General features: G+C 42.2%; 1 protein-coding gene across 1 annotated transcript in view; it reads right to left on the reverse strand.

The window, feature by feature from the left end:
• The window catches only part of ABHD12 (abhydrolase domain containing 12, lysophospholipase), a 91,468-nt gene that overhangs the window by 22,303 nt on the left and 44,395 nt on the right, over positions 1–24,770 (reverse strand). The window contains exons 2-3 of the mRNA XM_044263826.1: positions 12,507–12,631; positions 3,707–3,812 (exon numbers count right to left, since the gene is read on the reverse strand). Of these exons, the coding sequence (XP_044119761.1) occupies positions 3,707–3,812; positions 12,507–12,631 (231 nt within the window). The remainder of the gene's footprint in view (positions 1–3,706; positions 3,813–12,506; positions 12,632–24,770) is intronic.

Consider the following 24,770-nt stretch of genomic DNA (forward strand, 5'->3'; position numbering starts at 1 on the left):
GTCTTGTCATTCTCTCCAGAGAAGAACAGATGAACAAGAGAACAAAATACTAAAATGGCAACAACAACCCCCGAGAAATATACACTCAAATGAGAAAAGACCCAAAAATGGGGGGAAAAAAGAGAGAATATAATCAGACATGTGATCAGAAGAGACCAATAGAGTGGATCCTGTTTGTATTTTGGTCTGTTAGAAAACGAGATCCCAAAATTGTAAAGGAAGAAAAACTTATATATGTACAAAAATAAAATTAAATGCAATGAAAGAACAGAACGTAACTATAACAATGAAAATTAAAAGACTTAAAAAAATTTTTAAAAAGCAAGAAAAAAAGAGAGAATACAGTTGGACAGTGACGAGAACAGAGCCATACACTAGATTCTGGGTGTGTTTTGGACTGTTTGTTAGAAGAAACTGCATCCCAAAATTGTAAAAAAAGAGAAACTTATATATATACAAAAATAAAATATAACGAAAGAATAGAATGTAACTATAAAAATGAAAATCAAAAGAAAAATAATACTGAAAGACTAAAGAATCACGGGGCAAAACCCACGAATTCTATATACTCTTTTCCAGTAGTGCTGGAGTTTTGAAGTTCTGTGTGATTGGTAAACTTGGGTCCTAGCCAGATGTTCTTGCTGGTCTTCTGGGGGAGAGGACTGTTGTGCAGATTCTCAGGTGTCTTTGCCCCTGGGCAGAATTGCACTGCCCTTGCCAGGGGCCAGGCTAAGTAATCTACTCCCAATTGCTCAGTGTGGCTTTTGTTCCCTGAAGGATTCCTGCGTTGCTTTAGAGGATGAGAATGAAGATGGCAGCCTCTCAGTCTCTAGGCCACAGGGCCCACCTCCTCAGTCTGCCCTCAGGGAAAAGCAGTCAGTCACTCCTGTCTCTGGGGGTCTCAGTTCATACTATGTGCTCACCTATCCCGTGACCGAGTGTTTCTATCTCAGGCATGCGACCCGTTTGGAGTCTCCAAACCCTGCAGACTCCTGTGGTGTGCACTGGCGCTTCTCCTCCATGGGGCAGAAAGAGGGTCTCTCCACGGCTCTGCCACTTTTTTGGCCCCTGCTTGGAGAGCAGTCGCCCAACCACGCCACGGTTCATGGGATAGGCAACCCTGAGCTGAGAGCCCACTCCTGGGCTCACTGATGGCAACCAACTTCCCCCCTCTGATGTCTGGGAACTCTGCCACGCACAGGCACCCCAAGTCTTCCTGTGACCCTGAGGATCCTGAGACCACACTGCCCACCTAGGATTCCTTCCCACTTTGCCATCTGATCAGAGCACCCATCAGACAGGTATGTCCCTTACCGAAGCAGCCTTCTTAAAGTTCCAATTTTGTGTTCTACTGCTATATCACTCCAGTAGTTGGCTTATAGAGGCTCCCCAGCCCATGGTTTACCTTCCCATATATTATCTTGGACTCACTTCTCCACACCCTTGCAGAAAGTGGTCACTCTTCTATTTGTAGAGTTGCAGCCATTCTTTTCTTAGATCTCTGGCTGAGTTCACAAGTGTTCAGAATGATTTGATAGCTGTCTAGCTGAATTCCTGGGACCAGACAAAACTATGTCTTCTGCCATCTTAGACTATCTAGTTTAACCTGTAAACAAGTTAACTCACAACGTACTCAAGAGAGTTTATGGTGTCAGAGGTGATAATTAAGTGACACTGATCTTTACAAGCTGGACTAGAAGCTGGACATCCTTACAGCACCATTTCTAGAGTCTGCTCACAAGGCACCTGGGAGCAGACCCATCTCTGGAGGAGGAGATGCTATAAGCCAACATGCTGCATGGATGGACTAGTGTCAGCCCAGATCATCCCACACCTGGCCAGGCAGGTGCACTCAGTCTCTCTGGCCAGAACTCTCCCTCAGGGAGATGCTCCAGTTAATGTGATGTCCGTCCACATCAAATACTGTTAATTGCTGGGGAGGGTCTGAATGAATAAGGTTTTTCTATAAAACATATTCACATTTATTAGCAACAAAGCTTGAAAATATTAAAGAGCCATTTTTTTAAAAATAGCCATTTTAAAATTTCCTAACTCTTAAGTTTCAGTTTTATCACTTCTTTTTTTTTTAGAGGGTAGAGGAGGGAGGGGCAGAGAGAGAATCTTAAGCAGACTCCACACTCAGTGCGGAGCGTGACACAGGGCTCGATCTCACAACCCTGAGATCATGACTTGAGCTGAAATCAACGGTTGGATACTTACCAACTGAGCCACCCAGGTGCCCCTCAGCATTTCACTTCTAATATTTCTTTGACCTGTTCCAGAGGATTGCATTTTGGGTGGTTCTGACCATAATGACCACTCTTGGACAATTATAAATCCATGGGACCAAAAGGCGCATTTTAAAGGTCCTAGATGCTGATTACAACCAGGAGCCAGCCTGCCCCAAACCTGGTACTCTTGACAAGGGAAGTGCCCAGCCAGAGGAGAGGGACCCTATTCCCAGGGCTCTCCTGCCCCCTGCCAGATGGAGAGATTACTCCCATAGACAGGATGCAAAGAACAAGGCTTACTGCTGCCTCAGGTCCCACAGTGTCCTCACAACAGTACAGGGAGCAGACGTCGGCTAGCCGCAGCCCAGCAGCACACAGCCTGGCTGTCAGTAACTTGAGTCTCGCCATTGCTGCCACTAAGGGCAATCTTCATGGGTGACGGCTGCGGGAGCTTTCAGCCCAAGTATCAGCACCATAAACACTTCTCCCACAATAGAACATCCTAACCACTACCCAAAAAAGAGGTCCCTACTAACAACTCCCTGTCAGTGTCTCAAAGCATAGACCACACTAACTGGCAGGAGGGCCGACCAATTCCCTGCCAAACAGCTCTGAGCAAAACACATCAAGCTTCTGACTGAGGACACAAGAACAAAGTGTCCCATGCACACATACTGGTCAGTAAATGTAAGATTAAATTAAACCAGAAATAACAAAAGCCTAGTCCCAGCATTAACTCCTAGAACAATAATCTCCCTTCCCATGTTATGTTCTCTACCCAGGATCATTAGATATGGCTGAACTGCCTCATAGCCCACAGTGGGAAGCCACCCACAGCATTTTGTTTAGAAGCATCTCACATACACAGCAGTTTTCTGCAAGGGCAGAGAGACATCGTGGCTGCTGAAAGAGAAACCTAGCTACACAAAGGGGCAATGATGCCAAGCTGCTTCTGAGGGAAGAAAGAAAATGGCACAGTAAAGTTGGTCAATTTTCATTTAGTTTTCGGAAACACCCACTTGCTCATAGGGAAAAGGAGAAAAACATATTCTAAGGAGACAGAAAGAAGTCACAGAGTTTAATTAAGTCCAATTTAAATTTGTGGCTCAAAAAAGTCAATACAAAAAGAGAGCAAACACAACATCAGTGGCCAGAAGCACTGCTTATGAAAGAAATCCAGCTGTTTCCAATGTCTAAACATCCCCTTCTCTGAGAATAAAGGGTGTACTCAAATTTGTGCTTGCACTTCTATGCTCATACTCTTTTTCCCCCTGGAAATAAGGCTTCTTTCCACAAACAGCCTGGTTCATAAAGCCATCAGTGTTTGAAAACCTAAGAACCTAAGATTTGATGCCATCTCATTGTGCTCCATTAGGATCAAATTTAGCCAACATCTCTGTTTTGGAAACAGAGAGTGGGAGGATAAAAACAAGTGATGATCTTGGACAACACTGGCCATACTGCTGGGCACTCACCAGACTCCAATGGTCACGTCTTCCTCTGGCTCGAGGTAGTAATTACATGTGTGATTCAAACCTTGATCCTGCGGTTTTTTCAAGTCAATGAAATAAGGAACCCTCACTGTGGAAGAGAAAGAGATGGAAACCAGGATTAGTGGGGCAGATTGGACACACACGTATACACATGTGCACACAGCAGAGGCGAAGCTCTCAGGAAGTGTCATGTCTTTTCCAAACCAAGACTGCCAGGTACGCAGGGTCTTCCAGCCTCAGGTGCACAGCTGGGTGAGCGAGCGCTGGAATGCTGTGGGCACACCTGCACATCCTCTAGCAAGACGAGGACACAAGTGAGAAGACACAAGTGAGAGAAGAAAAGATCCCTGAGGGACCTGAGGGACATCCCGGCCACGAGAGAGGCTGGAGATGGGGAGGCCAGCCAGCTCTGGCTAAGCGACAGATGAAAGCTGGAACCTGGGTGGTTGGGGGGAGGAGGAACAGTTAGAAAGGTAACAGATGGGTGGTGTTCTGGAGCCAAGGCCACAGGACTCAGTAACCAAGTGAACGCAGGTGTGAGTCGGGGAGTCTGAAGTTTCTAGTGCTCTCACTTCATGCAAACAGGACAGCCAAAGATGAGGTTCAGGTGCAGGGAATCCACAGAGCCCATCTAGAGTTGAGTGACACCGAATGGAACCGTGCAACAGGAGGCCTACATATAACAGGTCACCTGCCAACAGAGCAGAATTCTATAATGTACCCACACTATGGAAAATCTAGGGACCATTAGCTGGAGACCAACAGAGACCCACTGACATGGAGGAATGTCCATGAACTATAGGTAGAAGAAGAGAGAAGGAATGAGATCACCATATGTGCTACATAGTCCCAAAAGTTACAGTGAAAACAAGCAAATGTATTCAACATCATAACCCATATGGGACTCAGAAAGAAATAAAGGAAGATATAGGCCAGGCTTTTACCAAAGTGAGTGTGTGCACACACATGCATGAAAGCATGCATGGGCAGGTGGGGGATATTTCCTTTATATACTGTTGCACTTCAACTGCTTGTGGTGAGCATAATGTTTAAAGCTATATTTAGTCAAAAGTTAAATTTATTATTTTTTTTGAGAGAGCAAGCGAGCATGCAAACAAGATGCAGGGGAGGGGAGAGGGAGAGAGAAAGAATCTTAAACAGGCTCCAAGCCCAGTGTGGAGTCCAGCACAGGGCTCGATCTCATGTCCCTGAGATCATGACTTGAACTGAAACCAAGAGTTGGATGCTCAAACGACTGAGCCACCCAGGTACCCCAAAGATAAAAAAACGTAAAAAACAAAACAAAACAAAACAAACAAACAAAAAAAACCAAAACCAAAAACCCGGGGCGCCTGAGTGGCTCAGTAGGTTAAGCCTCTGCCTTCAGCTCAGACTATGATCTCAGGATCCTGGGATTGAGCCCTGCATCAGGCTCCTGTGCTCAGCAGGGAGCAGGAGCCTGCTTCCCCCTCTCTCTCTCTGCCTGCCTCTCTGCCTATTTGTGATCTCTCTCTGTGTCAAATTAAAAAACAAAAAACAAAACAAAAAAAATCTTAAAAACAAAAACAAAAACAAAAAAAACCCAAACCCTAAAAACCTTGAGGTGAGATTTACTGACTTTATCAAATGGCAACTCCCAAAGAGGGTAGTGACAAACAGCAGGATGGTCCTGGCCTCTAGCCAATCCCACCTTGTACGAGGGAGTCACACACCACCATACAGATTCCTTTGGTGAAGAGAGCAGTTTCATTACATAATCATACATATCTACATGGCACAAAAGCCAAACACATCTCCTACTACCATCCTGTTCCTAAGACACGGCCTTTGATCTCCTCCCTCCAGGCCTTTGTACTTGCTGTCCTCTCCACCTGAGCACTCTCCCACCACACACCTGCACATTCAGCTCTCACTCCTCCAATGCCCACTGCAGCTCCTCACTACACATTTGCTGAAGAAATGAAATACCCACTCATGCTCCCCCCCCCCAGAAATTCCCTGAGCATTTCAGACCATGCAAGGAGATAAATCCTCCCACGAGGGCTGCCATTTGTACCTTCAGCTTCTTAATCCACCCCTTCCCCAAGGGGGTGGGGGCTAAATATTTTAGACTTTATGACTTTCTCTTAAAAGAAAAAGGGCCATCAAAGGAGGTGACACTGCACGTCCTGGTGCTCCTACCATGCCAGCCCCACATATGCACACCCTCCTGCAGGGCCTCCTGTGATGTGCACCCCACCTCTTCCACTTCAGAGCTCTTGTTCCGTCACCAGCTCCCACGTTACAGACCTGGGACTTGCACCCAGACCCCACAGCCTGCACCCTTGACTAATCAGACAGGAAGGAAGAAAGATGAATGGCTCTAATACTAACTGGCCCTCATGTCCTTTTCAGGATACACTGAAAGATACACTGAAGTCCCAACCCCCAGCCCATCAGATGTGACCTTATTTGGAAATAGGGTGTGCAGAGAGATAATCAAGCTAAAGTGAGGTCATACAGTGGACTTCAATCCAGTAGACCTGGTGTCCCTATCAAAAGGGAAAACTGGGACACAGACACAGACAAGGGCAGAGGAAGACAATGGAAAGACACTGGGAGTAGACAGCTGCAGTTGACGACAGAGGCAGAGGCCAGAATTGTGCAGCCACAGGCTGAGGGACACCACAGATCCCTGGCCAACACCAGAGGCCCGGAGAGGCCAGGAAGGACCATGCCCAGAGTCTCAGGGAGCATAGCCCTGCTGAGACCTTGATTTCAGGATTCCAGGCTCTAGAAGCTGGAGAGAATAAATTTTTGTTGTTTTAAGCCATTCAGCTTGTGGTATTTGTTACAGCTGCTCCCGGGGGCCAAGGCAGTCATGCTATGGAGGTCAGATTTTACTCTGGCAATGGGACTCAGAGAAGGCTCCTGACCAGAGAGAAGGCTGGCAAGGGCCTCTGTTTCCTGTGCTGTTTCAGATGCGGGTACCTAGCCCTGCAGCCGCCATTCTGGGACAGTGTCCCATGCTGCGGGAACTGATGGCTGCAGCTTCATGTGCCCACTGACAACTGTGAAGTGAAATGACTTCATCAACAAAACTCTAAAAACCTCAATTCCATGCCCACCGTTCAACCCTACACCCAGATTCCTTTAATTCTGCTCCTGAGACTGGAATTATCTACCCCCAGCCCCCACGCCAAACAGAAAGGGGGTGTCATCAAGGGCTGAGGGCACTTGGCTTCCACTGGTTCAGCTCTCAGGCCTCGGCAGGTTCTGTGTTGGGAGAGAAGGTGGCCAAGCTACTTCCACATGGCCCCACAGCTCCAAGAGAACCCCCTACCTGTGAAAAGAGTTTGATGAGGATTAGCAGCTAATCCCAAAAGCTTTGAGGCCTGAGAAATCTAGAAACCAAGAAGCCAGATGCTCCTCCAGGAGGACCTCACTCCACAAAACTTGTCTTCCAGTCCACTCTTACTTCTGTTGTAGAAATAACCGTGAAAAAGAAGGCAGTGAATGTACTGAGTCCAGCAGATGCCACCCATGTGCCTCCCTTCCCCTGGGGCCCTTCCGGAGAGTGGGGATCCATGGTCAGTCCAAGGGGCTAGGCAGCTTGAGAGGAGTGGCCAGAGGAACCACTGGTAACTACCAATCTGAGTAAGCAAAATGCCACAAAGAGACCGGGTCAAGGGGTGCAGGAGGAGGGTGGCAGGACATGCCCAGGCCAGAACACACGTCACTCCTGCTGGCCTGGAACAGCTGGGTACCAGGGCCTCCTGACTTCTGTTATCCCTTGGCCCCATGACCCTCGGGGCTGCAGCAAGGACACAGCACAGGCCCCACAGGCAGCCCACAGGGCACACAACAGGGTAGGAGCGAGGTGTCCAGGACAGTGACCCAGCCGCTCACTGCTAGCTCTACAAGTTCGGCCTCACATACAGCTTAAGTGCACAACTGGAAACCCAATATACATGCTCCTGTCCTCATAGGCCTGCAAGACACATCCAGCTGCTTCAATCCCATCTCTGGCTTCCTGTCCTCCCATTTTTCATTATTCACCCTCTGACCGCACTGTCATTTATTGGCAACCACATACCAACTGGCATGATTTAGAGAGGATCCTGCACAAACAGTGGTCAGTGAATAAATCAGTGAGTATACAACTGAATGGGAAACGACCTAGTCTATCATCCTTTCTTTAGTCCATCTGCAAAATACATAAAACGGTGAGAGGCTACAACTACTTAGCCATAATGGACACTTCTAACTGCCTGAGGATTTTAAATGTTGGGCCACCTCTCATCCCAGTCACTGATGCACTGGAAGAGGTGTGGTGCCAATACGGGGGGCGGGCAGAGGGCTCTGGGTTGTATCAGATTCTAACATTGTGATGGGGGCTGTAGGGGCTTCCATAAGAGAAAAGGGGTAAGAAAGGAAAACAGTCGGGAAATTCCTCAAAAAATTAAAAAGAAAAATACCATTATGATCCAATAATTTCACTACCAGATATCTACCCAAAGAAAATGAAAACACTGGGGCAGCTGGGTGGCTCAGGCATTAAGTGTCTGCCTTCAGCTCAGGTCATGATCCCGGAATCCTGGGATCAACCCTGTGTGGGGCTCCTTGCTCAATGGGAAGCCTGCTTCTCCCTCTCCCATCCCCCCTGTTTGAGATCCCTCTCTCACTCTGTCTCTCTCTGTCAAATAAATAAATAAAATATTTTAAAAAATTAAAATAGAAAGAAAATGAAAACACTAATTTGGAAGGATACATGCACACCCATATTTACTGCAGCATCATTTACAATAGCCAAGATACCTAAGAAACCCAAGTGTCCATAGATAGACAAATGGGTAAGAACAATGTAGTACATACATACACACACACACTAGATTATTACAAAACCATAAAAAAGGACAATACCTTGTCATTTGTGACAACACAGATGGACCTAGAGGGTATAATGCTAAGTTAAACAAGTCGGGCAGAGAAAGACAAATATGATTTCACTCATATGTGGAATCTAAAACAAAAACAAAAAACAAATGAATAAACAAACAAAAAGCAGAATCAGACCTGATCTGTTTGTAAACACAGAGAACGAACTGATGATTGCCAGAGGGGAGAGGCATGGGAGGATGGGCAAAATAGAGGAAGGGAAGTGGGAAGTACAGATGCCCAAATCTGGAATGAGTAAGTGACAGGGATGAAAGGCGAGACGTGAGGAATATAGTCAATGATATTGTAATCACATTTATGATAACAGATGGTGGCTACACTCCTGGTGAGCATACCCTAACCACGATATTACACACCTGAAACTAACGTAATATTATGTGTCAGCTACTCAAACAAAAAAATTTCAAAGGAAAGAAAAAAAAGATATCAAGGATTAAAAGGGACTGCTAAGAGGAAGGAGAAAGAGAAGCATAAGGATTAATATCCTGGAGAATGTTGAGGAGGACTGGCTGGCCTTCCGCTTTAAAAACAAATACATAATTCATATATCTAATCTATTTCCCAAAAAAGGCCCAAGGTAATGTGGAGAGAGGAGTAGTTCTGTACAGGCCTCTGAACTGAAACATTCCTTCTCACCAAGAGACGGTTCTAGATCTGAGGGCAAAGAACTGCAGAGAAGATATCTATCTAGGTTTCATTACTCAGCCATTAAAAAAGGATGAGATCTTGCCATTTGGGACAACGTGGGTAGGCCTAAAGGGCATCTTGTATGCTAAGTGAAATAAGTCAGACAGAGAAAGACAAATACCATAGGATTTCACTTACATGTGGCATCTAAAAAACAAAACCAAGGTACAAGCAAACTGAAACAAACAAAAACCTGAAACAGACCCACAAATACAGAGAACAAATTGGTGGTAGCCGGGGGGTGGGGGGGGGGAGATGGGCAAAATAAGGGAAGGAGATGAAAAGGCGCAACCTTCCAGTTAAATACACACATCATGGAGATGAAAAGTACAGCACAGGGAATACAGTCAACACTACTGTAGTAAGTCAGTAGGTTGACAGATGGTGACTACATTTATTGTGATGAGCACTGAGTAATGCAAACAATTGTCAAACCTCTCTGTTGTACCCCTAAAATTAATATCCTATAGTTTGCCAACTATACTTCAATTCAACAACAACAACAAAAGTCATCTCAACTTTAAGACCACAAAATATGGGTATCACCCAACATCACTGACACTGGAATCTCACTTTCGAACCCGAGTAGTGAAAAGGGCATATACTCATGTCTATGTGTAGAGACTCAGACAAAAGGGACCAGCAGGAAATAGATAGATAAGCAACAACATTAACAATTTCCTCAGAATGATTTTCATTTTCTTCTTCACTGCCATTCAGGGCTTTTTCATTAATCTGTTTTTGGAGAAAGCTCATGTAGTTTTTGTTTATGAAAATATATTTAAAGTAGAATAATGCCTTAAATGACAGGGGCTATGCTTTTTCTATAGCTTATTTATCTGATGTATGAACGTGATTTCAGATAGATTTGGTGTGAACTTGAGAATGTATTTTTTATTATATTCTGAGGCCCAAAAGACTGTTTAAACTTCCTTTAGAGTCCAAATGGAAATCTACGGGTTCAAGATTCGCATTCTGAGGAGACAAAAATGGAGGTGCTATCCCAACACACTGGCCCTCCAGCCTCATGGGCTGAACCTGCCCCCCGTTCCTCCACAGGCCAGGCAGCACAGATAGCTAACCAGACAATCTCCTTTAAAACGGCTGCAGGAGGCGATCGCACTGCCACATAGTGGACATGCAGAGAAAGGGTGAGCGACTGGCATCTCCTTGTGGGTGTGCAGGGGCCTGGACTAGGAGAACCCAAAGTTCTGCTCCTGTGCAACACCCTACCATTTCATGAGGAAATCAACTGAGCAACATTTGAGGGCTGTGTCTAAAGTAGCCCAAAGAGGGGCGCCTGGGTGGCTCAGTGGGTTAAGCCGCTGCCTTCGGCTCAGGTCAAGATCGCAGGGTCCTGGGATCGAGCCCCGCATCGGGCTCTCTGCTCAGCCGGGAGCCTGCTTCCTTCTCTCTCTCTCTGCCTGCCTCTCTGCCTCCTTGTGATCTCTCTCTGTCAAATAAATAAATAAAATCTTAAATAAATAAATAAATAAAATAAAGTAGCCCAAAGAACTGATCTGAAGAAAAGCAATTCAATTCAAATATTTGCTGGGACCCCACCATAGGGCAAAGGCACCTGCCCATGGCACCTTAGAGGCCTAGAGAGTTGGAAAAGCCATTCACGGTCCATCCTAAAGTCTGCCTTCAGGGTATCTACAACCTGGTAGCTTCATGTTTATGTTTAAACCCAAACCCCCTTCTGTGCTAGACTGACTATGGACACTTAAGCGTTAAAGTCAGAAAATAAAAACTCCCTTGATTTTACTATGTTGTTAATTCCTTTTAAGTTTGTGCCTCTCATGCTGACGAAAACATAGGATAAATTCCTCAAAGTTCAGCTATGTTTCCATTAGGAAAATCAAATGCCTCTTGGTATACTACAAATATTTCACTTATTTTAAGATACCAAAGGAAAAAACTTACTTCAGATTTACAAAGTATTAAACATTGACCTTACTATTTCTCTTCCTCCTCCTACTATTCCTCTTTAGAGCAGAAATGCCCTTTTTGGCCAGTGACTTCCTAGTTTCTGTGATTAAGACCACTGTAGACTTCATAAACCTGAACTCACATGCCCAGGCACCTTCAGAGCCTGGAGCACTATGTTACTACAGAAGAGGGTTCTGGAGTCTTGACATGCCTGGTCCCAGTACCACCCCCTCAGCCTGCTTGTCCCAGGCCACATGAGCCATCTCAGCACCTCCTGTCTGTCCTCACCTCATCTTATGTTCTTCCTTCCTCCTCCCTCCTCTTTACCAGCAACCCTGCTGCCTCTTCCCACAGCACCAGCCCCAGCTTTCAAATCTCTCCTTCCAAAGAGACAAGGTCCAAACCTACTCTTCGCAAATCAACAGCTAAAAAAATGCAGAGTCCACCTTGACTGGTTCAGATGCTGCCCATACCTGCATACCAAGCTGAAGGCCATCACTTATGGAGTACCTGCTATGTGCCAAGCACCATGTTCTATCTTCATACCCTAACACTCGAAGACCCAGGCTCTTCCCTCCTCACCTCATCTTGTAGGTATAAAATGATGCTCCTTAAGAGGATTATTCCCAACAGTTATGTACCTGGGAACCCTCTACCTTCTACTTCCTAAGCTTGAGACTTCTGGACCTTTCTCCACCCACTTGCACAAAAGTGAATACACAGCATGAAAAAAAAAAAACAAAAAAAACCTTTGGAACGAACACACAAGGTCTAAATTAACTCAGGGAGACTACAACACCTATAGAGACAGTATATAATTCCATAGAAACCAAAGCATGTTGGATTGTTTTTTTGTTTTTTTTTTTAAAGAAAAAAGTCCTAATTATTTTTGTTTAAGGTGCTCACCTTTCAGGGGTCAAGAACAGTGAGCCTCCTAGATGGCACAAGGGCAGAGGTTCTCCAACACAACACTGTTAACATCCTCACCCACTGCCACTAAAGGAGGACCCCCACCCAAGGCATTACCTGTGCACACAACTGTTAGCCCCGGAGGGCAATACAATCCCTGCAGCAGCCTGTAATTGGGAATGGACAATGGAACTTCCTGGGTAAGAGAAATGCTCTATTTCTTGATCTGGGTGGTAGATATAAAAACATGTAAATAATTATGCAAATGAACTCTTACTAAATTCAAGACAAAGTACTTTGGTACTTCGGTACTTACCAAAATTCAAGAAAATCAGTTTGGCCTGTATCCCAGGACATAGTTTGATGAGAAATGGAATGGCAACATACAACCCCAGAATACAGAGAAGTATCTTCCTCAGTCGGAACCATAGGCCCTTTCGCCTGCAAGAGAAGATCAATTAACAGATCAAAGACTGGAGGTACAATTTTGCTCCCATTTATTAATAATAGCATTATCAAAATTGGTAACTAAAATCAACATGTCCCTTTCCCCACAATAATTGGGTCAGTAGTAAGACTAGCCTCCCACTTGCTTCTGTTAAAATAATTATTTTAGATAGTCTTTCAATCTGAGCTTAGAACTCTATTGCGGGCACAGGGGGAGAGTACACAGATTCTCCTGAAAGCTAGTGGACCATCCTGATGGTATCCTATGCTCGCCCTGCGATCAGAACACAGCATAGACCTCAATCAGCTCCTCAGCAAGTGCCAAACCTGAAATCAGAGAGTAACGGCAGCTTCATCTCGGGAAAGTAGCTGGCTCTAGGCCTCATGATCACTGTCCTGCAAGCCAGCTGCAGGCATGGGCTGCCCGAGGGCTCCTTGTGGGAGGCTGAATCATCAAAAGAACCTGTCCAACCAGGTCTGGGGAGTGAGCAGGGGGCTCACAATGAGACTAGCTGACACTGCCTGTCCCTGCATTCCAGCCCACATTCCATCTGGCACCACCGGAGGAAGGCCCCTTCTCCAGGCAATGCAGGCCAGGTCTCCAAACCGACCCAGGAAAAAGACTTTCTCATCTATTCCTGATGCTGATGAGGGAGCAGGAGGCTGGCTGAAGGCAAAGCAAAAGCTGGCACCTTGCACCCCCTCTCCACCCGCTCCCCTTGCTAATGTGTGTGATATTTCTCAGGCACCTCTGGCTGCCCTAAAAGAAAAACAAATAGTTAACTTGCAGAGATCACAGTCCTGCAAGACAGGAGTCTCCCTTGGTTTACCAATGTCCTAGAGATTTACAACAAAGAAGCTATCTAATAATAGCACAATTTCCAGAGGCAAATAACTCAGTTCCTCAAGCCCTAAATAAAGTTAAATTTCTTCTAAACCCAACTCTCACTAACAAGGACACTTGATAGGAGAAATGTGAAACTTTATCTCTAGATTTCCAAGAGAGTGTCGAGAATCATTCCCAAGCATATGGCCCACTGATAGACATCTAAAGGGTCTCACAAGAAGATTTTTACTACTAGTAATGAATAACCTTTCTCCCAACAATAGCTAGCCCCTCAAGGTCCTGTAGACCTTGCTTTCAAAATCCCTTAGAGACAAACATCACCCTCTTTGTCCTCACCTACCCAACTCCTGTGTATATAACCAGCCACTCCTCACATGCCTGGGGCAGCAGCATCTCCGTCTGCCCACGGGTCCTGTCCCCTGCTCTAATAAACCACCTTTTTGCACCAAAGATGTCTTAAGAATTCTTTCTTAGCCGTCGGCTCCGAACCTCACCCCACTGAACCTCACCTAGGTTCAAGAACTTCATCAATGCCTTTCCAAAAATATTCCTAGTCCAGAAGATTCTAAACTTCTTAGACTAAGGGTTTCTCTACAACTAGAAAACGGAAGACCCCAAAAAGTTTCTGTTAACATGGTTTATATTTACGACGATTTGTCATGTACGAAATTAAAACAAAATTTAAAAATATTTACTCATGTATCTAATAATAACAAGAAAGTCATTAAATGTTAATATAATTAACAATTGTTATTTAAAACATGACTATATTTTCCAATACAAAAACTTTTAGTGAGAAGAGAGGCATTAACATTTTTACAAATTTCTTTAAGCCAGACAGCTTAACAGAACACAGATGGATTACCATCTTTGTGCTACCAAACTGTTGTGAAACCACATGTCAGGTGGCATCTGGAAAACTCTGAGAGAATAAGGAGAAAAGGCAAATAATATCTTTGGGTTATTATGAAAATCATTTTGACCTTGTACACACTCTAAAGGATCTTAGGGAGCACCCTTGGAAACTGCTGCTCTATGAACCAAGTCTAAACCTGTGTGAGGCTAAGTATTTCTGCACTATTTCCAAAATAACTATTTAAGGCAGTTTTAAATATATACCTGGAATGCTGACATATGCAATAATATGGATGCATCCCAAAAGCATTCTGCTAAATAAGACAGACATAGAAGACTATGTACTATATGATTCAGTTTATCTAAAATTCTAGAAGAGAAAACCATAGGGACAGACAAACAGAATAGTGGTGGCTGGGACAGAGGGAGACTGCAAGGGGCACAGGAAACTTTTAGAGTAATCAAGATAATTTTACCTGGATTGTGGTTACACATTTGTATGTGTAAATAATACCTCAACAAAGTTGATGACAAACATGGATATCTGACTGTGTAATTCATTCACTCATTCACCTGGTTTACTCAATGCTAGCTAGCACTCTTTGGGCAGCAGGCACTAAGGGAAGCAAAGGAAGGCATCTGCATCCATGCTGTGCTCCCAGTTCAGTAGAGCAGACACAGAGCTCTGAGGAAGGATGCATGCAGGGTGATCTGACCCAGTCTGGGCTGCCAGGGAAGGGGCCACTGGGACAAAACACTAAGTTAGGAATATAGGAGTAACTAGATGATGTGGAAGAACAGTTTAAAATGGCATCTTAAATTCCATGCACAATTTACCCTTCCAATGATGAAGTGTATACAACACTGTGGCTGAAGGTACTGGCTCTGAAGTCAGATGATTTAGTCCAACATCCAACCTACCACTTACTAACTGTGCAATCCTGGACAAGTCACTTAACTCTCTGAGCTGTGGTTTCTTCCCTGCACAGAGGGCATAAAAGTGGTACCGCCTTTGTGGGGCTCCTGGAAGGATTACACACAGTAATGCATATAGACTGCACACATGAGTTCTGGGTCCCCAATATAACTAAGCTGTCATCACCATCTTCTTATTCTCATTAAGGGAAAGAGCAGGGATTGGGCATAGTAATGGACCTGAAAAGGAAGGATGGGCACAATGTGAGAGGTCCAAAGAGGACAGGAAGAATTCGGAACTTCAATCTAAGAAAAAATGGAGAAGCCACAAGAAAGAAAATAGCCCGCAATCAAATGTACAACCATCAAATGCCAGATGGAAAGCTCATGCTTGGGTCCTCTGCTCTGGCCACATTGGCCATTCCTATGTCCCTTGCACAATCTAGTCACTCACCCTTCAGAACCTGCATAAATCTGGCCATTATAAGGTATTCAAGCTGCTTGTAATTTTATGTCCTTAGAGCAAGGAAAGCATATGTCCACACAAAGACTTGATCAAAAACATTCCTGGGGGGCACCTGGGTGGTTCAGTCAGTGGGCATCTGACTCAGTTTTGGCTCAGGTCCCGACCTTGGAGGTCATGGGATTGAGCCCCACATCAGGCTCTGTGCTCAGCGTGGAGTCTGTTTGGGGTTCTTTCTTTCCCTCTCCCTGTGCCCTACCCCCTACTCGTGCTCATGCTTTCAAATAAATAAACAAATAAAAATTAAAAAACAAAGCCAAAAAAACCCCACAAAAGTTTTATTCAAAATAGTCACTGAGATAATACAAACGTCTATCAACAGGTGAATGGATAAGTAAACCATAAATTGTCCTTAGAACAGACTACCACACAGCAAGAAAAAGGAGCCAGCTATGGATACATGCAACCATGTGGATGAAACTCCGAATAACTATGCTGAGTAAGGGGTGTCTGGCTGACTCAGTAAAAAGAGCACATGACTCCTGGTCTCAGGGTCATGAGTTTGAGCCCCACATGAAAGTACATTAAAAAATAAAATTAAATTTGAAAAAGAAAAAACCTATGCTGAGTGGAAGAAGCCCAACAGGATGGCCAGGACAGCAACAGACTTCTGCTTTGATATATTATTTCACCTAAAAAGTATTCCTGTTCATTAGTAAAACCAGCATTGTCTTCTCTGTGCTATTTCGGGGTGGTGCTTCCTCCACAGACAGTGGCTTTTCATCTTCCTCATATTTCGAAATCATGTATATAAGACAGAAACTGTCTGCTCCTTATAAAGTTAAAAGAATTTACAAAGAAGAAACAAGAGACAAGGAGGATATAAACAACATCTGGAAAAATATATCATTTTCTTCATTTCTTCTTAATTATTACCTACTTGTTTTGACAATTTCGTTCATTTTCTCAGAAATTCCTTTAGTTGCAAACCTCACTTATTGCTGGTAGTGCTGCTATTAATGTAGTTACTCCCTGCTAGAAGCATTCCTTGTTCTTGATTACTAGTAAGAATGAACATTTCCCACACATCTGAGTAAAGTTTCACCTCCATTTAGCACCTGCTTGCAACCTGGAGTAATCAGAGGTCCATCTTTTTCCATACCACACATATCCACACAATGAGGAACAACTGTTGCCATAGGCTGCACAATGGCTCAGTGTGCTTGTCTTTAAAGGTTACTCATATTATCAGTACCATAAACAGATAACCTGAATCACTTGCCAAGAAACAAAAAAAAACTGAAAAATAAATACAATGAATGGACTTAGGCTACAGCCTATCAGCTGCATTCTCGGGCATGTATTCCAGAGAAATGAACTTATTTTCATGCAGGAACTTGTACATTAATGTCTACAGCAGCTCTATTCAGAATAGCTCCAACTCAGATACCTTTCAAGAGGTGAGTGGATTGGACACCTGGGTGGCTCAATCGTTAAGCTTCTGTCTTTGGGTCAGGTCATGATCTCAGGGTCCTGGGATCAAGTCCTGCATTGTGCTCCCTGCTCACTGGGGAGTCTGCTTTTCCCTCTCCCACTCCCTCTACTTGTTTTCCCTCTCTTGCTATGTCTCTCGCTCTGTCAAATAAATAAATAAAATCTTAAAAAAAAGAAAAAAAGAGGTGAGTGGATAAACAAACTGTCCATACTGGTCATGGAACACTACTCAGCAAAAAATAATAATAATAATAATAATAATAATAATAATCATAACAATGAACTACTGATTGTGAAACAACTTGGATGAATCTGGGAATTATACTGAGTTTTAAAGGTCAATCAATCCCAAAAGGTCACATATTGTGTAAGTCCATCTATAAAAATGTTCTTTAAGTGACAAAGTGATAGAGATAGAGATGAGATTAGAGGTTGCCCCAGTTTAGGGATGGGAGGGAGGGGATGGGTGTGGTGATAAAGGGATAGCACGAAGGAGCCTGGCAGGGGTGGTACAGGTGAGAACCTCCATGTGGTAGTGGTTCCACGATGCCATACATGTAATGAAACTGCACAGCATTACATACACACACACACACATAATGAATGTATTTTTAACTCATGAAATCTGAATAAGCTCTATGGATTGCATCAATGTCAATCTCCTAGGGCTGATTTTGTACTATAGTTGTGTTGGATGTTACTTCAAACTGAAGGAGGCTGGGGGATGGGAACACTGGACATTACTGTATATTTCTGTGCAATTCCTATGAATCGATAATTATTTTAAAACAAAAACAACATAATGGGAAAAAGTAAAAATATCTAAAAAATAGAAAGTAAAATATAAGTAATCTTTAATAAATCTGACCAATTTACTAGATTTCATGTTATCTCAATCTATCCAAGTAAATATTAGCCTAATTTTCACAGAGCATACAGAGAGTTCTAAGGAGTTCAGTAACTTGCTCCTAGACAAGAAGCCTAGCATAGTGTGTGGGGGATGGCCAAGGTGACCTCTGTACCCACATTCCTCCAGGCCTACTGAACATCCTACCCACCTCCATCCTGGTCTTTCCTTCTGGAAAGGAAGCCCAAATCAGAGCACTCTACGTGCAGTCTGAGATTTTCTCTTAAATGATATTAGATCTTCAGACATTTTCTGACAAGAGACATTTTAACAATTTATTATAGAAATTTATTATAGAAACAATTTATTCTAGACACTTTGTGTAATTTACAACTTCCTGTTGCCTCCTACAGTAGATCCCAAAGCAATCTGTGGCTGAACTGGTTGATAAGGATGTGAGAGGGAACAAAATCTGTACCTCAATGGGAGGGAGTGGTGGAGAAGGGCCAAGGAAAGGCCAAGGAGTCTGGGGAAGGAAGCCCAGAACCCACAAAGAGATATAGGGAGGCTGCAGGTTGACATTCAGCCAGTTCCAGTGTGGTACTGCTGAAAGAACATACAAACAGATCAATGGAACACAGCAGTGAGCCTCAGAAATAGAGCCACATAAATATAGTCAACTGATCTCTGACAAAAGTGTAAAACTAATACAATGGGGGAAAAAAAGTCTGGTCCACAGGTGGTGCTATAATAACTAGACATCCACATGCAAAAAAAAAAATGAATCCAGACACAGACTCACACCCCTCACAGAAATGAATTCATAACAGCCCACAGAGCTAAACGTATAATGTGAGGCTATATAACTCCTAGAAGACAGCAGAAGAAAATGTAGGTAATTTGGGGCAGGGTGATGACTTGTTAGATACCACATCAAAGGTACAGTCCACCAAAGAAATGATTGATAAGTTAGACTTTATTATTAAAACGAACAGCTTCTGCTCTACCAAAGATAGCATTAAGAGAATGAGAAGAGAATCTTCTGGGTGGCTCAGTCGGTTAAGCATCTGCCTTTGACTCAGGTCATAATGTCAGGGTACTAGATCGAGCCCTGCATCAAGCTCCCTGCTCAGTGGGGAGTCTGCTTCTTCCTGTCCCTCAGCCCCTTCCCCACCTGCTCATGCTCTCTCTCTCTCAAGTGAAAAAAATCTTAAAAAGAGAGAGAGAGAGAGAATGGGAAGAGAAGCCATAGGCCGGGAGAAAATATTTGCAAAAGACATATCTGATAAAGGACTATTGTCTAAAATAGACAAAGGACTCTTAAAACTCAACAATGAGAAAACAAGAGGGCAAGAGACCTAAACAGACATTTCATCAAAAAAGATATAAAGGGGCACCTGGGTGGCTCAGTGGGTTAAAGCCTCTGCCTTTGGCTCAGGTCATGATCCCAGGGTACTGGGATTGAGCCCTGCATCAGGCCCTCTGCTCAGCAGGGAACCTGCCTCCACCACCCACCCACTCCCGCCCCACCTGCTGCTCTCTGTCAAATAAATAAATAAAATCTTAAAAAAAAAAAAAAGTTCAAACATAAGAAATACAAAATTGATTAGCAAATCCAAGAGTTTTTTCTTCAAGAAAAAAACAAGAAAAAAAAAGTACATTTTGGGCTAAAAAGAGAATATACAAAATTAGGGATCAGAAAAGTGAGGTAATTCCATATGAGAAAATTTCTTTTAATAGAAAATACCATATGCTTTGCTAAGCTAATAAAATTTTTATAATTCAATGATACAGACCATATTGTAAGAAAACATAAACAGTGACAATCTTCTCAAATTGTTAGAAAAAAAATTAATGAAACCTATAATCAATGGAGGTACTGGGTAAAGCTATCAAAGAATTACATCCCTGAACACCACTGAGCCCAGAAAGACAGACAGGAACTCCCCCTCTTAACTTTTCAGAAACAGACAATTATCATAGGCCATCAGTGGCAGAACACAGGAAACCAGGGAGAATGTTCAAAATCAAAGCTGGTTTTATAGATATTCATGTCAAAAAATGCACAGAAGACATGAACAGAGACATCTCCAAAGAAGACATACAAATGGCTATCAGACACATGAAAAAAATGTTCATCATCATTAGCCATCAGGGAGATTCAAATCAAAACCACATTGAGATACTACCTTACACTAGTTAGAATGGCCAAAATTAACAAGACAGTAAACAACAAGTGTTGCAGAGGATATGGAGAAAGGGGAACCCTTTTACAGTATTGGTGGGAATGCAAGTTGGTAAAGCCATTTTAGAAAACAGTGTGGAGATTCCTCAAAAAATTAAAAGTGGAGCTACCTTATTACCCTTCTCACTACAGGCTATTACCCACTACTGGGTAAAAGAAGGGCCATGTGCACCCCAATGTTCATAGCAGCAATGGCCACAACTGCAAAACTGTGGAAAGAGCCAAGATGCCCTTCAACAGACAATGGATAAAGAAGACATGGTCCATATCTACTATGGAGTATTATGCCTCCATCAGAAAGGATGAATACCCATCTTTTGTATCAACATGGACAGGACTAGAGGAGATTATACTGAGTGAAATAATTCACCCAGAGAAAGACATTTATCATATGGTTTCACTTACTTGTGGAGCATAAGGAATAACCTGGAGGACATTGGGAGAAGGAAAGGAAAATTGAGTTGAGGGAAATCTGAGGGGGAGATGAACCATGACTGACTGTGGACTCTGAGAAACAAACTGAGGGTTTTGGAGGGGAGGGGGGAGGGGGTTGGGGGAACCTGGTGGTGGGTATTATGGAGGGCACATATTGCATGCAGCACTGGGTGTGGTGCATAAACAATGAATCTTGGAACAATGAAAAAATAAAATTTAAAAAAAAAGGTGGTTTTAGTATAATCAACAAACAGAATCAGTGTAGTCCCACAAAGAAAATAACTATGGGTATTAAGAAGGGCACAGATTGCATGGAGCACTGGGTGTTATATGCAAACAAGGAATCATGGAACACTATATCAGAAACTAATAATGTACTGTATGGTGACTAACATAACACAATTTAAAAAAAAGAAAAAGAAAATAATCAATAAATTTCAAAATATAAAGAGATGCAATAATCCTGGTAGTATAAAAGCAAATTAGGTAGGAATGTAAAATAGTACAGTTGCTATGGAAAACAACTTGGTAGCTCCTCAAAAAGTTAAACACAGAATTACCATATGATCCAGCAATTCCACTCCTGGGTAAATACCAGACGAACTGAAAACAGGGACGCAAACAAGATACCTGTAGACCAATGTTTACAGCTACATTGTTCACAATAGCTAAAAGGTGGAAGCAACCCAAGATGAATGGACAGATGAATGGATAAACAAAATGTGATGCACACATACAGTGGAATATGAGTCAACCATAGAAAGAAATCAAAGTCTGATATAACATACATAACTTTAAAAAACATTATGCAGCATGAAATAGGTCAGACACAAAAGGATAAATATTCTGTAATTCCACTTATATGAGGTAGCTAAAATAGTCAAATTCATAGAGATAGAAAGTAAAATACGTTTACCAGAGGGACGTGGGGTGGAAAGGAGGAGCTAATATTTAATGAGTACAAAGCTTCTGTTTGAGATGATGGAAAAATTCTGGAAATGGATAGTAGTGATGCCACAATATGTGAATGTATTTAATACCACTTAATTGTACATTTAATGGTATGTTTTATGTTAGGTATATTTTACACCAATTAAATAAAGATCAAGTGCAGAGAATACAATAAGACTAATAAATTATGTCCATGTAGGTTTTACTCCAGAAGCATTAGGACTGGCCACAGGAATAGTGGGAGGATAAAAGAGAGGTATTGAAAAGGTTAATAAAGCTCAACATGTAGTCCCAATAGCAAATACTTAATAAAGAACATGACTTCAAGATCATATTCATACCTATTTCAAACCAGTAATCGAAAATAAGCAGCACTGAGGAGTACTATCACTAGCGAGAGCTAATGTTCACTATCAGAGTGATTTAACACTGCTCTGGAAGTGTAATTTAATAAAGCAAGAGAAAACAGAGTATAATTATAAAAACTGGAAGAGAAAAAATAGTTGATAGCTTTCTTCAGACAAAAATCCAAAAGACTTAACTGAAAAACTATAAAAACTTAATGAATGAAAAGGTGGCCATTTGTGAAATAAACGCCAATTAATAGATTTTTTAAATTGCAAATTAAAATATGAATTGGAAAAGGTTCATACCACAATTAGAAAAAATAATGTTTTTAATTCTCCAATAATCGTCTTCACAGGAAATGAGAAAACTATGGAACTTTTACAGTCAGAAGTATGAAGTAAGAATTGATATAATGATGAAGTTGTATGTTCCTTTATGAGAAGATTTAATATTTCAAGTTATCTTTTCTTTTTGATGCTACTGTAACTAGAACCGTTTCCTTAATTTCATTTTTACTGTTCATTGTGAATGTATAGAAATACTACTGATTTTGTGCAGTTGGACCTTAAACAACATGAGTGTTAGCTGCACCAACTCCCTTTGCAGTCAAAAACCTGATTATAACTTTCTTTGCCGGAGGGAGGGGCCAAAGGAGAGGGAGAGCGAATCCCAAGCAGTCTCTACTCCCAGAATGGAGCCCAATAAGGGGTTGGATCTCACGACCCTGAAACCACGATCAGAGCCAAAATGAAGAGTCAGACATTTAACTGAATGAGCCATCCAGGCGCCTCTGACTGAAACATTTTTAAAAACCTGGTAAGAAAAAACCTTTTGACTCCCTGAAAACTTAACCACTAACAACTTACTACTGACCAGAAGCCATACCTATAATAAACAATTAACCTATATTTTTCATGCTGTATGTATTATACACTATATTCTTCTAATAAAGTAAGCCAGAGAAAAGGAAATGTTAAGAAAATCATAAGAAAACAGAACTGTTTTATAAAAAAAATTCATGAGTAAGTGGACCCATGCAACTCTAACCTGCATTTTTCAAGGGTCAAGTGTATACTGATCTTGTATCCAATAACCCAGCTGTGCTTACAAATACTAATAGCTTTTTAGTAGAATTCTTATGGTTTTCTCTATATAAGACTATGTCATTTGCAGAGACAGTTGTACTTCTTCCTTTCCAATCTGGAGAATATCTACAACTTCTTGCCAATTGCCCTGGCTTGAATCTCCCACTACAATGATGAACAGAAATGGTGAGAGTAGGTGCGCCTGGGTGGCTCAGGTGGTTAAGCATCTGCCTTCAGCTCAGGTCATGATGTTAGTGTCCTGGATCAAGCCCTGTGGCAGGCTCCCTGCTCAGCAGGAAGTCTGCTTCTCCCTCTCCCTCTGCTGCTTCCCTCTACTTGTGCTTTTTCTTCCTCTCTTGCACTGTCAAATAAATAAAACCTTAAAAAAAAAAAAAAAAAAGAAGTGATGAGAGTAGACACCCTTGTCTTATTCTGGTTATTAGGGGTAAAGTATTCAGTCTTTGTCATGTATGACATTAGCTGTGCGGTTTTGTAGATGTCCTTTATCAGGCTAGGAAGTTCCCTTCTATTTCTAGTTTGCTGAGTGTTTTATCATGAAAGGGTGTTGGACTTTGTCAAATGGCTTTTCTGTGTCTATTAAGATGATCATGTGTTTTTGTCCCCTATTCCATTAATATGATATATTTCATTAATTGATTTTTTGAATGTTAAGCCAGTCCTGCAGTCCAGGGACAAATCTCTCTTGTTCATGGTACTTCTTTATATTGCTGGATTTAGTCTGCTAGCATTTTGTTGAGGACTTTTGCATCTATATTAATAAGAAATACCATCTATAGCTTTGTTTTCTTGTGATATTTTTGCCTGATTTTGGTATCAAGGTAATACTAACATATAGAATAGACTGAGAAGTGTTTCCTCATCTTCTGTTTTTTGGAAAATTCATGAAGAACTGGTATTAATTATTCTCTAAATTTTTGGCAGAATTTACCAATGAGGCCACCAGGGTTTGTTTTTTGTTTGTTTAACTACTTCAGTCTCCTTAGTTGTTACAGGTCTACTTAAAAGTTCCTGTTTCTTCTTAATGCAGTTTCAGTAATTTCCATGTTTCTAGAAATTTGTCTACTTCATCAACACTATCTACTTCAGTGGCATAAAATTGTTTAAAGTATGCCTTCACGACCCTTTATATTTCTGTAAGGTCAGTAGTGATGTCCCTACTTTCACTTCTGATTTTAGTTATTTGCATCTTCTCTTTGGTTTCTTGCTCTGTCTACCTAGTCTGTCAATTTTGTTTCTCTGTTCAAAGAACCAACTTTGGGTTTCGCCAATTTTCTCTATTGTTTTCTTATTTTTTATTTCATTAATCTCTGCTCTACTCCTCATTATTTCCTTCTGCTTGTTTTAGATTTAGTCTAGTGTTGTTCTTTTTCCAACGTTTTAGGGTAGGTTAGCTTATTGATTGAATCTTTTAAAAATTTTGTTATTTACAGCTATAAATTTCTAAGTAGTGCCTTAGCTACATTCCATTAAGTTTGGTGTGCTGTGTCTCCATTTTCATTCATCTTGAAGTAGTTTCTAATTTCCCTTGTGCTTTCTTTGATCTCTTGATTATAAGGGTCTGTTCTCATGAAACTGACCCTTACTATAAGGAATGCAATTTAAATATATGAAACACTGGTTGCTGCAC

Source organism: Neovison vison, chromosome 8 (assembly GCF_020171115.1).
Source record: "Neovison vison isolate M4711 chromosome 8, ASM_NN_V1, whole genome shotgun sequence".
NCBI classification, from domain to species: Eukaryota; Metazoa; Chordata; class Mammalia; order Carnivora; family Mustelidae; genus Neogale; species Neogale vison.